The following is a 14,333-nucleotide window of genomic DNA, read 5'->3' on the forward strand; positions in this document are numbered from 1 at the left end:
GTGTGGAGGCAAGATCTTCCTTTCTTGATAAGATTAAAGGAAAGCAGTTCACTGATGAGAAACTGATCCGGATTCGAGATAAGGTATTGCGAGGAGAGGCTAAAGAAGCAAAAATCGATGAGGAAGGTGTTTTGAGGATTAAGGGAAGGGTATGTGTACCCCGTGTCGATGACTTGATTCACACTATTCTTACAGAGGCTCATAGCTCAAGGTATTATATACATCCTGGTGCAACCAAGATGTATCGTGACCTAAAGCAACATTTTTGGTGGAGTAGGATGAAACGTGACATTGTTGATTTTGTTGCTCAATGCCCGAATTGTCAGCAAGTAAAGTATGAACACCAGAGGCCTGGAGGGACACTTTAGAGAATACCCATTCCTGAATGGAAGTGGGAGAGAATTGCAATGGACTTCGTGGTTGGTCTTCCAAAGACGATGGGTAAGTATGACTCTATTTGGGTGATTGTTGACAGATTAAATAAGTCTGCTCATTTTATTCCGGTCAAGGTGACTTATAATGCAGAGAATTTAGCCAAAATTTACATCTCAGAAATTGTTCGATTGCATGGAGTTCCACTCTCCATCATATCAGATAGAGGTACACAGTTTACTTTTAAGTTTTGGAAAACATTGCATGCTGAATTAGGTACTAGACTGGATCTTAGTACTGTATTTCACCCTCAGACCGATGGTCAGTCTGAGCGAACGATTCGAGTTTTGGAGGATATGCTTCGTGCATGTGTGATAGAGTTTGGTGGTAATTGGGATAACTTCTTACCCTTAGCAGAGTTCTCATACAACAATAGCTATCACACAAGTATTGATATGGCCCCATTTGAGGCATTGTATGGGAGAAGATGTAGGTCTCCCATTGGGTGATTTGATGCATTTGAGGTTAGACCTTGGGGTACTGATCTGCTGAGGGAATCGTTAGATAAAGTGAAATGCATTTAAGAAAAGCTTTTAGCGGCTCAAAGTAGGCAGAAAGAATATGCAGATCGAAAGGTTAGAGACATGGAGTTTATGGAGGGCGAGCAAGTTTTGCTGAAGGTTTCACCCATGAAAGGGGTGATGCGGTTTGGTAAGCGAGGTAAGCTTAGTCCGAGGTAAATTGGTCCATTTGAAGTTCTGAAGCGCGTGGGGGAGGTAGCTTATGAATTAGTCTTGCCCCCAGGACTCTTAGGGGTGCACCCGGTATTTCATGTGTCTATGCTGAAAAGATACCATGGTAATGGAAACTACATCATTCGTTGGGATTCAGTCCTTCTTGATGAGAATTTGTCTTATGAGGAGGAGCATGTTGCCATTTTGGATAGAGAAGTTCGCAAGTTGAGATCAAGGAAGATTGCATCCATCAAAGTTCAATGGAAGAATCGACCCGTTGAAGAGTCCACTTGGGAGAAGGAGACCGATATGCAAGAAAGATATCCACACCTTTTTACAGACTCAAGTACTCCTTTTCGTCCTTGTTTTTCTTCTTGTGATCGTTCGAGAACCAACGATGGGTAAATTGGTATCTATTGTAACGACCTGTTAGTCGTTTTGAGCAGTAGAGTTTATTTTCTGGTAATAACTGTCTGTGCCGACGGATCTCACGACGGACCGTCATGGGCACGACAGGTCGTCGAGGGTGTCTCGTTCCAAAACACTTAGAATTCTGAAAATTTGGGTACTGAGAACAACTCTCTGAACTTCGCGACGGAAGAGCAGGACGGACCTTCGTAGGCACGACGGACCGTCACAGGCCCTTTAGTGAAAAGTTAGTCTCTGAACTTTGTGACGAAAGCAGCAGGACGGACCGTCGCAGGCACGACAGCCCGTCACAGACTGCGTAACCCTGACTGGGTCGGATTTCTGTTAAAAGTTTTAAGGGGCGTCTTGGACTATTCCTGCTAATAATTATAAAGTTAGTGGTTGAATGTTAATAATTCAATTTCTTGAGGGTTAAAGGAGATAACCTTGGATTAATTAGTAGGTTACTTTTATCATCTTTTATACTTAATTATATGGTAATTAGGGTAAAAGAAAAAGAGTTTGAATAAGGAAAAATCAGAAAAAGAGAAAGAGAGGGAGAACGATCGAGAGAAGAGAGAAACGAAGAGGAAAGCAAAGGTTTTGGGGGATAGCTTGCTTGATCGCGAATTCTTCGGTGGAGGTAGGTTATGGTTTTTATGCTATGTCATAGTGAAACTCTTAATAGCGAATGATATGTATTGGGTAGTATTGTAAACCCTTCTATATGCTTAATTGTGTGCTTGCATGATGTGATTATTGAATTGTGATAAAATAAGCATGATGAGGCTGTTGAATCTTAAACCTTAAAACCTCTCTATTAATGATGATGCCTTGGTATAAAAGAAGGCTTGATGAACTAAAAGAATGAGGTTAATGGATCGGGTGTCACGAACCGACACATAGTATTAAGGGTTCGGGTGTCACGAACCGACACATAGTATTAGGGGATCGGGTGTCACGAACCGACACATAGTATTAGGGGATCGGGTGTCACGAACCGACACATAATATTAGGGGATCGGGTGTCACGAACCGACACATAGTATTAGGGGATCGGAGTGTCACGTTCCGACACAAGAGGAATAAAGAGAATGAATCTTGAATTATGTTAATGGACTCAATTTAATGAACCTATTTCCCAAATGAGTAGTATGGAGGCTTGAGTCCTCCTGGGTGTACTTGGCGTTATTATCAATGATCTTTGTACTTGTTGCTGCTACCTGTTGAGTATTGTAGTTGATTTTATGATATTATCTGATATATATTGCTTTCTATTTTGAGTTGGCCGATGATATCTACTCAGTACTCGTGTTTTGTACTGACCCCTACTTGTATGTTTTCTCTTTGTTATTTGTGGAGTGCAGCAAACGAACCGTCGTCTTCAACTCAACTGCAACTTTAGCCAGTCTTCATCACGTCAGATTTCAGGGTGAGCTATTGTTTCTAGCTCGGACTGGATTCTCTCTCATTTATGTCTTGATGTCCTTGAAGTTCGGACATGGACTATCTCTTGTATTTGTTTTAGCTTCCTAGACATTCTTAGATTTAGTGATTTGAGGATAGATTGTTCTTGTGATGATGACTTCAAGATTTTGGGGATAATGATAAGTAATGAGTTTTAAGTCTTCCGCATTATTTTCTGTTTATTATGTTTGAAATGTTGGGGTTTAGATTGGTTGGTTCGCTCACATAGGAGGGAAAGTGTGGGTGCCACTCACGGCTCGTTTTGGGTCGTAACAAATACTTCTACAAATATGATGAAAATAATGTAAAAAAAGTTTCGAAGGGTTTGAGTCTTTAACTATAAAACAAAATAATTAATCCTTCTTTTTTTGAAAAAAAATTAATGGGCTTACTTTTTTTTTTTTAATCTATCATAAAAAATGTTACTACCTTTTTACTTTTTTCGGTTTATAGGGGTGTTAAAAGAATATGAAAAATCGACCGAATTCGTATCAAGCTATTTTATATTTTTTTTAAAAAAAAAAAGATTGATTTTTATTTAAGCATATAATTGTCTCGAATTGGGATGGTCTTTTTAATTCATAAAAAAACTGATTTTTTTTTAACCAAACCAAATAACCTTATATGTATATAAACATATTTTTCTATTTTAGGAATATGTTAAATTAATATATAAATATACGTTTACAATATTTTTCAAATATAAATATAAATTAGGTCTTGCTCCTCTAGTGATGAGACGAATAAATATAAATATACGTTTACAATATTTTTCAAATATAATATAAATATACGTTTACAATATTTTTCAAATATAATAGATACTCCATCAAACAATACAATAAAATTTGTGAGAATATTCTTTTAAAAGTTTAAGATCAAACAATACAACTACAAAGTTTTACATTTTTGGCTTCTTGGTAAAAATTAAGGGTGTTTTCCAATATTCTCATGTTTGGTTAGGTCAACTATTTTGGAAAATATTTTTCCAAATCAACTCATTTACCTCAAATTCAAGAAAAATGACTTCTCTTCAAAACTTGAAGAAAACATTTTCCAAAACTCTCTTTCAACCTCCCCTACCCCCCCCCCCTCCCCCACCAACCCACCCTACCAGCCCCCCTGCCCCTAAAAAAATTAAGTTTACTTTTAAAAAATATTGTCAACTTCAAAATTTTATTTTTCACCCATACCCTCGACCCCCCCCCCCCCCTCCCGCAAAAAAAAAAAACCCCTACCACTCCCATTCCAAAATAATAATTTAACTTTATTTTTTAAAAATATTTTTAACTTCAAAAAATCATTTATTCACCTCTACCCTCAAACCCCCGTCACCCCCTACCAGCCCCCACAAAAAAAATAAGTTTGTTTTTAAAAAATATTTTAAATTTCAAAATTTTATTTTTTTCACTCCTACCCTCGACACCCCCCTCCCCACCCTACTGCTACCCTTACCCCCACCACGAAAAAATTTTAATTATGTTTTTTTTAAAATCAACTTCAAAAATTATTTTTAACTCTAGTAAAAAATAAAAGGTATTTTTCAAAAACATTTTTCGTTCAAAAAATAAACACTAAAATACTTTTTGGAAAATATTTTCTACTCGCCAACCAAACATGAAAAAATAAGTCAAATATCTACTTTCCAAATTAATATTTTCCTTTATACCAAACACAACCTTAGTGTTTAAGAACACATTTGTGAAAAAATATTTTAATAATGGTGTATTTTGATGTGATACTTTAAAAGTAATAAACAAATGAAAATTAACCGTACTGTATCGATACCAAAGAAAAATCGACATGATTGGAGTGGTTTTACAAATCTAATTTTGGTTATACATTATTAAGATATCCGAACTATTCCATTGACACCCTTATCAGATCACTTTTACTTATCATATTTGAATTTGACTCATTCATTAGAAAAATAATAATTAGCTTGACTATTTATTCACCGGATATTTATACCAAGTCAATACATGCATGTCATGTGTTTCAATTATAGTTTATTTTATTTCATTAAATCACATAATAAAGAAAATTACATTGGTTTAATATAAACACTCAGTACGGATAAGTTTTTTTTTCTATTTATCCACTAACCATATTAATTGATGTTTAATATTAAATATTTGAAAAAATAAACAATCAATGGTAAGGAAAAACACGGAAAAAAATATTTCTTTTCTCTTAATATATTTAAAGTAACAAATAAAAAATGAAGATCTTACTTATAGAATATTGAAAAATTAAAAATGAGTAGTGAGGAATTTTTTTTTAACAAAACAATTAACTTTAAAACTTTTGTTTTACGTTAATTTATATTTGAGGATTTACGAAAATGACTGTAATTTCGAGGTTGATAAAGTCGAGAAAATATAATTATGATAATTACTATTCTTAGCTAATTTTTAATTATATTCAGTTGTATTTAAATGTATTCACCGTAATTGGTAGTTGTATTCTAGTATGCATATGTCATTTTTAGACAGTTATTTGCAAATATAAATACATATTTTATGCAGTGCATGAGTTATGCATTAGTATCTTTCTAAAAAGGAAATTTAATATATCAATCTTTCATAATTAATAAATGAGAAAAGACATAAAGTCACCCCTAAAGTTATTTCATATTGCATAAGACATCTTAACTTTGAAAGTCTTATCAACCCATGAAATAATTTAATATATTTATAAATGGGCCATTTTGACTCATTTTCTCGTCTAGATTGTTGCCATGCCAATGAGGCGTGTGACCCAGTCTTTTCACTGTTATAATCAGCTATAAAGTGTCATGTGTCATTTTATTTCTTTATTATTAATTATTTAATTCATTTACATCATCTTCCCCATTATCTTCTTCATTCAAATTTAAAAATCCAATTACCTTTTCTTTATCTTCTTGAACTAAGAAGATCCATTTACTTCATCCATTTTTATCACTTTTTTTTTCTTGTCACTTGCTTTTCTTTGTTTCTTTTTCTTCTTTTATCCTTTTTTTGTCTATTGATTAGAAAGTACTATGAAACTCCATTTTTTTTGGTCCCATTATTTTGCTTTAGTAACTTGAGAGTTGAATTATATTATTTTGTGATGTTTTGGTGACGGAAATAGTGTTGTAACTATGTTTGCTACTTTTGGAGGATTTACAACAAAGAACAAAGGATTTGAGTAATGAAAATTTAAGAAGAAAGAGGAAAAAAATGAAAATAAAGTTATTAAAAATAGAAAAAATAAAATGAAAATGAAACAAAAATTTAAATTAAATGAATTTAATATGTGTCAAAACAATCATTGGTGCGTGATTGCGCCTCTTTTCTTGCAATTGGAGTTGGGTTAAAAGTGGGATATTCATAACACTCTTAAATTGTTCAATGAGAAAATAAGACACCTGGTAAAACAGATAATGAATATTAGTTAGTTAAATAACTTACAATTCAAAAGTTAGTTAGTAGGTCTATTTTTTGTAATTTCCAGATTAGTAGTTAAACTAGTTTGTTGCCTCGTTTATCATGCTGATCAAAATTAGTTAGTAGATATTTTGTATATCTTTTCTCTACTTCTGATTGCTATATAAGTAGTAAAAGGATTTCACATGTAAGAGGAACAAAGGTTTTTTTACAGATCAATATGTTCTAGCTTTCTCTCTATAGGTTCTTCAATGGAAATGTGAGCTTGAATGCTCAATGTTTTTGTTCAACACCCACAAAGTTAAGTTGTCTTTTATAAATTCGAAACAATTTCAGTGGTGATTTTATGTTTTTTCTCTTAGCGCATCTCCAACCCTATCCTTTATTTTACTCTCTAAATATAGAGTTCTCTATATTTTCAAGACAATCAACTCCAATTCATTTCTCTATTTTACTCTCTAAAATCGAATTTTTTCTTTTTCTCCTCAATATTATATTATTATTTTTATTTCATTCTTATTTTTTATTTCATAATATAAATTCCTTATTTCTTTTCCTAATAATTATGTTATACAATTTTCATGTGATATAGCATTTTATTTTTTCAAATTTTTATTTAATATAAAATGGTATTTTATTCTAAATTTTTAAATAACATAAATTTAAAGAAAATAAGATATAATATACAAATTAATGAAAAAATTCTAATAAGATTGAAATACAATTACATAAGCACTCAATTTTTGAAATTATAACGTTACTTCTATAAATGCTCTATTAATGCATACGGAGTTCATAATGAGCATTATCGTCCTTAATTATTTTTTTTATGTATAGCTAAAAATTGTTCAAATCAGAGATTTTCATCTACCGTCATTTTCGTCGTTGGAGTTGAACCTCTACGACATCTTGAATTGGTACAGTAAGATCATGTTCATCATCAATTATCATGTTATGCAGGATAATTTATGTAGTTATTATTCATGTAGCACTTCGTTTCCTCAAAAATGTGACGTTCCTATAATACTTGCAAAACGTGATTGTAATACTCCTAATGCACTTCAACATATTTTCAAGATGATTCTTGCTTCATTCCAAATTAATTACTATGTTATGTATTGTATTTTATCTTCTATTTAAATTATAATGTTATGTAATGTATAATTATGTTGTATTTAAATTATCCTATTATGTATTTTATTTTTAAATTAAAATTTCACACCATCATTTTATTTGTATTTATTCTTTATTGTGAAAATTAATAATAAAATCAAATTATATCATTGATAAAAACTAGAAAAAATTAAAATACTATTAACTTGGGATGATAGTACTACATATTGAATAATATATTTTTAAAAAATATTATATTACATTTAAAATGAAGTATGAATATAAGATATTTAATTAATGACATTATATGTAAAATAATATGTTAATTAGAAAGCAATAAAAAATAATAAAATAGTCAAAAAAACAAAATAGAGAGTGTGAATAGTAATTCTCCAAATTTGGAGAACTACTATTCACCTCTCTATATTTGAAGAATAGAGAGTAATGTAGAGATGGATTGAAGTTTCTATTCTCTATTTTACTCTCCAAATATAGAGAATGGAGAATTAAATAGAGGTGGATTGGAGATGGTCTTAATAGAACTATGAAATCTCACAATATTTTTTCGGTAATAAATAAAAGAATTTAGGACAAAATCTTTTCTTCTTCTTTGATTTATTATATTTCAAACTTTTACTTATATGATATTGATAGATATTTTTTTTTCATTATAGACTTTTATCTTTTGAATACATTGATATAAATGTATTTCAGTGATGAACACATTATAGAACTACTCAAATATGTTAATACAAATTTATAATAGTAAACAAAAATACACTGAAATACATGATACAAATGTAAAGCAATTAGCTAACAACGTGATTATACAAATTTATAACAAGTTAAAAGATACAGAATACATTGATAAAAAATGAATATAATACACTTTGATACACCTGATATAAATTGTAATCATTATCATATATGTATACAAACAAATACATTTGATGCAATAACAGTAAAACAAATACACTCAAATACATGAATACAATACAAATACAGGTACATGGATAAAATACATATATGCACGCATTTGATTTCTTGAAAAATCCTCAAATTAGAGATATGAACTCCTTGTAATATATCCTATCTTTCAAGACATCACCCATTCATTTTAGTAACAATTTTATGAATCCGTAATTTGAACTTTAAGCTTTAAAGCTTTCTCTCATAAACAATGAAGTTTCGGACATCATCACGAGTCAATAATGATGACGCTTTAATGTAGAAAGGAATACGAAGCACAACATCATTAAAATTAAATTTGAAAAGATTTAGAAACAATCATCCACGAAAGAAAAGAAAAAGACAGATTATTGATAAACGCAATGCTTAGTATAGCTCTACAGCAAATTATAACTTTATTTATAAATAGGACCTGATTGGCCATGCGATATGGTATTATGATATGAAATTATGATATGATATCATGATATAGAATCATGAGATGAAATTGAAGTTTTATTTGGACATGAGATACAAAATTTTGGTATTGTATATTTTCTCATAAACATAAAAATTTCATAAGTTCTAAAGTTATTAAAATATTCTCAATTGTTTATTCAATATTATCAAATAAACAAAAAACCATAAAATCGTATTATATATTATTACAAAGTTATTTGTTCTCCACTTAAGTAATTGTTTCATAAATATATTTCAGTAAAAATGAAATATCTTTCACGGACTTTTCAAGATTTTATTACTCAACAATCGTGAAGGGTGAGTTAAAGTGACTATATGTTGGTGTGAATAATAAATTTTATGTCGGTGGAAATAATAAATTTTAAAAAGTAATAATGTGATTATAAATTTTATTTACATGTGAAATAAATTGTTATAGATACAAATATGAGGTTGTTTTAACAAAATATAAACTCGTGGATCAATTTTTATATTAAAATAACTTAAATCATGATATGGTGTTCTCATATGATTCCATATCATGATTTTTTGGAGAATATGGTATCACATCTCATGATATGAAATCAACTTAAAATTGTATGTCCAAACGCTAATTCGATTTAACGATACCATATCGTGATATGGTATTACATGGCCAAACGCCTACTTAGTGTAGTCTTAAGTCTTATTTTAAATAATAAAGTAAATATTCTTTCTAATTTTATGCATAATTTACAGAAATCTCGTAACATTGAGCTAATTACATTATTTTCATATTTTTTTTCAAATTATATAATTCCTTAAAATTTATCTTAAGTTTTAGATATATCAACAAATATATGAATACAAAAGGGAGAGATGTATAAGAGAGAATACATCCAAATACTTAAGGGGAAGGATGAATATATGAATCCGAAGCTTAAAAGGCAAAAGAAAAAAAATTGATAAAAATTCTAAAAGGATATATCAAAAAGTCTTTTAACCAAAATAGTAAAATCTCTAGGCGCGATTTGTACAATTTTTATTTTTAATTTGAAATCGCTGCCTTTGCCAGTGATTTATAAAAAAAAAAAAAAAATTGAAAATGATATTTTTGTAACAAAATTATATATATACTAAAATAAGAGGCGAATTTAAATAATTTTTTTTGACACCGAATGTGTAGAGTAGAAAAATGAAAATATTGGCTGGGCAGAGCCAGGTAAGCATGGCGATGGCAAAGAAGACGACCTGCCTGCTCGGTTGGCCTATATATGGAGAAGGGGTCCTTCATTAGTACTGATGCCAGTCTGTAATACACTCATTTCCTCTTTTCTTTATTTATTTATCTATATATCCATCAATCAATCATCATATCATGATAATAACTACAAATTAGGAGTATTTCATACCCTTGGATGATCTTCAATCATGAGTCTTTTTGGACTAACTAACAGGTATATCTATTTGAGAATTGGATATCTCCATTTTTTTGTTTAATTTTTTGTTTTTGATTGATATGATCAATTTCAGAAACCACAAGACTTTTCGTCCTAAAAAGAGTGCTCAATCAGGAAGTAAGGTTAGAATTTTGTGTTCATCAAATAGATTTTGTTATTATTCATGTTTTATAAGCTCTCTTGTAAAATGCAGGGTGCACAACTTAAGAAACATATTGATGCTACTTTAGGTAGTGGGAATTTGAGGGAAGCAGTACGCCTACCGCCTGGAGAAGATCTTCACGAGTGGCTTGCTGTAAATAGTATGTTATCCATTTAAGAAACAATCTGTTTTGTTGCTTGCTTCTCTATACTTTATTTGCGCGTCTATCACTTACATCCAATCAAGGTTATAAATAATTTTACATTAGGCTGCTTACAATAATTCTTTTCGTCATGACTTGTAAAAATATGTGGATTTGATTGACTTCACTTACGACTCTTGTGGACATTCATATTGAGTTTTTGATGAATCTAAACTTTTGGTAATTGCTAGAACCATAAATTTCTGCCATAGTATCATGAAAATGGTATCAAGGAGTGATTTTGATTTCACTAGTTCTCGAGGCTTTGTACAATGAGAAGGCAGATGATAAATCTTGTTCGTTGGAACAACTGTTTGGAGAGACAGTATCAGAACTGGTGTCCATGATATTGCCTTAATAATAAGGATATATAGTTCTTTCGAGCAACTTTTGGTGTCCCTTTGTGACATGTATGTTGAACTATTATCCCACAATCTTCTATCTTCAATTTGTAGCATAAAAATCTTTTGAGATTAAGTTGTGTGGTGTCTGCCCTTTATCTGTATCCAAGTAGTCAATCCGGATGTTGTGCATCCATACATATGATAATTTTTTATTATCGTAAGCACCTTTCTGTTGATCTTAACTTTTTTTATCTCTCTTTTCCTACAGCTGTTGACTTTTTCAACCAAGTGAATATCTTGTATGGAACTCTCACGGAATTCTGCACCCCATCGAGCTGCCCGACAATGTCTGCAGGGCCAAAGTAGGTTTTTAATGTGTTCACTTTGTGGTAGATCCTATTTATTTATTTATTAAGTACATAAGTAACCATTGTAAGATATGTCACACTACAATGTTATCCATCATGATTGAATCTGTTTGCTTAAAATTTAGTTAAAGCAGACTAAACCCCTCTAGCTATAATATCATCAAAAGAGAAGGTTATTACCATTAACATTGCAAAACATTGATATCATTAAGCATGACACTATTGGTGAAAGAAGCTTCATCGTTCCCTGTCTATATAGCTAAACCCTCCAAGAAAATATGAATTAAATGAAACTCTTCAAGTGGCAGAGGGTTACATATTCTTAGATCCAAGTACCATAAACATCCCTCTTGAACAAAATATAAAGTAACGAGAGACTAAATTGTCGTTACCCTGTTGATATGCTACTTTAAAAGTGCCCATTTAGAGATGCATTCAGATGAGAGAAAGGGATGAGAAAGATGTTTTAAGAATTTTTCACCTTCGGAACTACTAGAAGAATTGCATGATAGCCACGATGTTAAGAAAAATTCCAACTTGTGTGCCACATGCTTTGGTGATACCAGTCTCAGTAGCTGTTGAACAACCTCTTTCATATTTTGTGTTTTTGAGTCCTAGATCAATACTCAGTTGCACTTTGTTTGCAGTTGCTCTTCCCAGGTCTCGGAACATTTTTTTATGTAGTTCAACAAATCAGGGGGTGATGGTGGTTCACAAGTTTAGGACAACCAAAGTAGATGTGCATTAGTAGTGTATTTAGCTAACCGATTTTCGTTTTTGGAGAAATCAGAGTAGTTCATGATTTGAAAAGTCAAACACCAACTGTGTAAAAGAACGCAAAAAGTGAGTGAGCTGCTTAACCACCATTATAATTCAAATGGAAATTTCCTCCTTACGCCAAAAAGTTCATCAAACAAAAGGAATATGTTGGACTATCTGTATCTCTCACTATCTTCTATTTTATTCACTGCGAACTGTCACAATATGCATAATGGTTTAACTCTTCAGATTGCCTTTCTTTCTATATTGATCTTATGCATCCTCCTATTCATAATTGTCGAGTATTTCCACTGTAACATTCTAGTGGAAATGCAAGATTCATTACATGTGTAGTGAATTTGCAATGAAACTAGACGGTTGTCTTCTCAATTGTCTACTCCGAGAACACCAACTCATTACCATTATTATTCTCTTCCTTAAGTCATTTGTCATCAATATTGCATCCCTTACAGCACACCAAGTGGAAAAAGTTACCTTCTTCAGTTCTTTTGTATCTCATATTTTCTTCCACATCTTCTGCCTACATCATTCTCCAGATAACCCTGTAAAATGACTTAATAACTCAAAACGACTTCACCCCGCTCCCCCTCCCCTCATCCTATTCTCTTCTTCATTCCCTACATGCTACTCTATATTTCTATGGAAAAAATCCTGTGGCTTTTGCCACATTAAGATCCACGTGAACACCCCTACAAGAGAATGGGTAATGAAGCCATAATTAGATTGTCTCACTGGAATAACTTGTGGTGCTGCAGTCTGTGGAAATTGGCATGGCTGATACATTTTTTGCATATAACTTTTGGCAGGTACGAGTATCGTTGGGCCGACGGCGTTAATATAAAGAAACCCATAGAAGTTTCTGCACCAAAATATGTGGATTATTTGATGGGTTGGATAGAAACTCAGCTAGATGATGAATCAATTTTTCCCCAAAATTTGGGTGGGTAATCTCTCTTTATGCTGTGCATATTACTCTGATAAAAAATTCCAAATTCAATGTCTGATTAATGGTATGCTCTACAGGTGCGCCATTTCCGTCTAACTTCCAGGATGTTGTGAAGACAATATTTAAGCGATTATTTCGTGTATATGCTCATATCTATCATTCACATTTCCAAAAGATTATCAGTCTAAAAGAAGAAGCTCATATGAATACTTGCTTTAAGCACTTTGTTCTGTTCACATGGGTAAGTTTATACCAAGTACATTTGATGTTTATTGATTTAATGCATTTCATAAATTTGTAGTGCATGATATATCTATACAAGTAGAATGTGATTAGTGTACATTGAGGAAACTGATGCATGCTCTTGCTTGATACAGGAGTTCCGCTTAATTGACAAGGCAGAGCTTGCACCTCTCTATGAGCTCGTTGAGTCTATTCTGCAGCGTTAGTGATGTTGTAATTCAATTCATTTTCTACAATTATTCTTCTTTCTTTCATCATTCATTGATTAGTTTGTGTGAGGAGAAGATGGTTTTGATAATGGACAGGGAAAGCCCAAAAAGTGTGGGAACTTGTCCGACCCTTCGAGAATTTATCCATTTATATGAACTTCCATGATTTTTTATTATTGAATTGTACTACCTTATGCTAGCATTCTCTGTAATTGAAGAAACTTCTTTACAAGTTTGCCTCCTTTAGTGTGTGTTACTGTAAAGAAAATGTCAGACTATATTTGAGGAGAAGTAATGGTAGTTATTTTTGGAATTGGAGGTAACTAAGCCTTCCCCAGCTTGGGATGATGCAGTTTGAGTTCCTTTTACTGCACTTGTAATTGCCCATTCTTTTTTAAAGTAAAAAATAAAATTGAGCCATCACTTTAATTGGGGGAGGGGGTTAGGCTTGACCCCTACCATGTCTATAAAATCCAAAAAGATACAAAGATAGAGGGGACATGCACCTAACCTCTGATAGAGAACAATGAGGATAAACTAAGCAATCTACATAAAGGCTAAAGTGACATAAACTTTCATACTATAAGCAAAAGAAACAATGGTTCAACTAACAAAAGAATTACATTTGTCGTATCTTCTCCTTATGCTAAGTTGCTACTTATCTAGTAGAACGAGTCCATTCACCTATTTAGGAAATTGATGAAAAGAATAACTGAAGGTACGACTTCCACTTGAAGAGGCCTGTT

General features: G+C 31.8%; 1 protein-coding gene across 6 annotated transcripts; it reads left to right on the plus strand.

The window, feature by feature from the left end:
• The first annotated feature begins 10,069 nt into the window (after positions 1-10,069).
• LOC101254611 (MOB kinase activator-like 1A) lies at positions 10,070-13,819 on the plus strand. Of its 6 annotated transcripts, none has more exons than XM_069286955.1 (8): positions 10,070-10,205; positions 10,293-10,350; positions 10,427-10,470; positions 10,547-10,655; positions 11,310-11,403; positions 12,996-13,129; positions 13,213-13,376; positions 13,513-13,819. In XM_069286955.1, exons 5-8 carry the CDS (start codon positions 11,387-11,389, stop codon positions 13,582-13,584), a joined length of 387 nt encoding a protein of 128 aa, XP_069143056.1. In that variant the 5' UTR covers positions 10,070-10,205; positions 10,293-10,350; positions 10,427-10,470; positions 10,547-10,655; positions 11,310-11,386; the 3' UTR covers positions 13,585-13,819. The 6 variants fall into 6 exon arrangements, with proteins under 6 accessions (XP_069143056.1, XP_025887772.1, XP_019070394.1 ...); XM_019214849.3 differs by having other exon boundaries at positions 10,081-10,205; positions 10,427-10,475; XM_069286954.1 differs by having other exon boundaries at positions 10,095-10,205; positions 10,427-10,475; positions 10,562-10,655.
• The last annotated feature ends 514 nt before the right edge of the window (positions 13,820-14,333 follow it).

This window comes from Solanum lycopersicum, chromosome 7, assembly GCF_036512215.1.
Source record: "Solanum lycopersicum chromosome 7, SLM_r2.1".
In the NCBI taxonomy this organism is placed as follows: Eukaryota; Viridiplantae; Streptophyta; class Magnoliopsida; order Solanales; family Solanaceae; genus Solanum; species Solanum lycopersicum.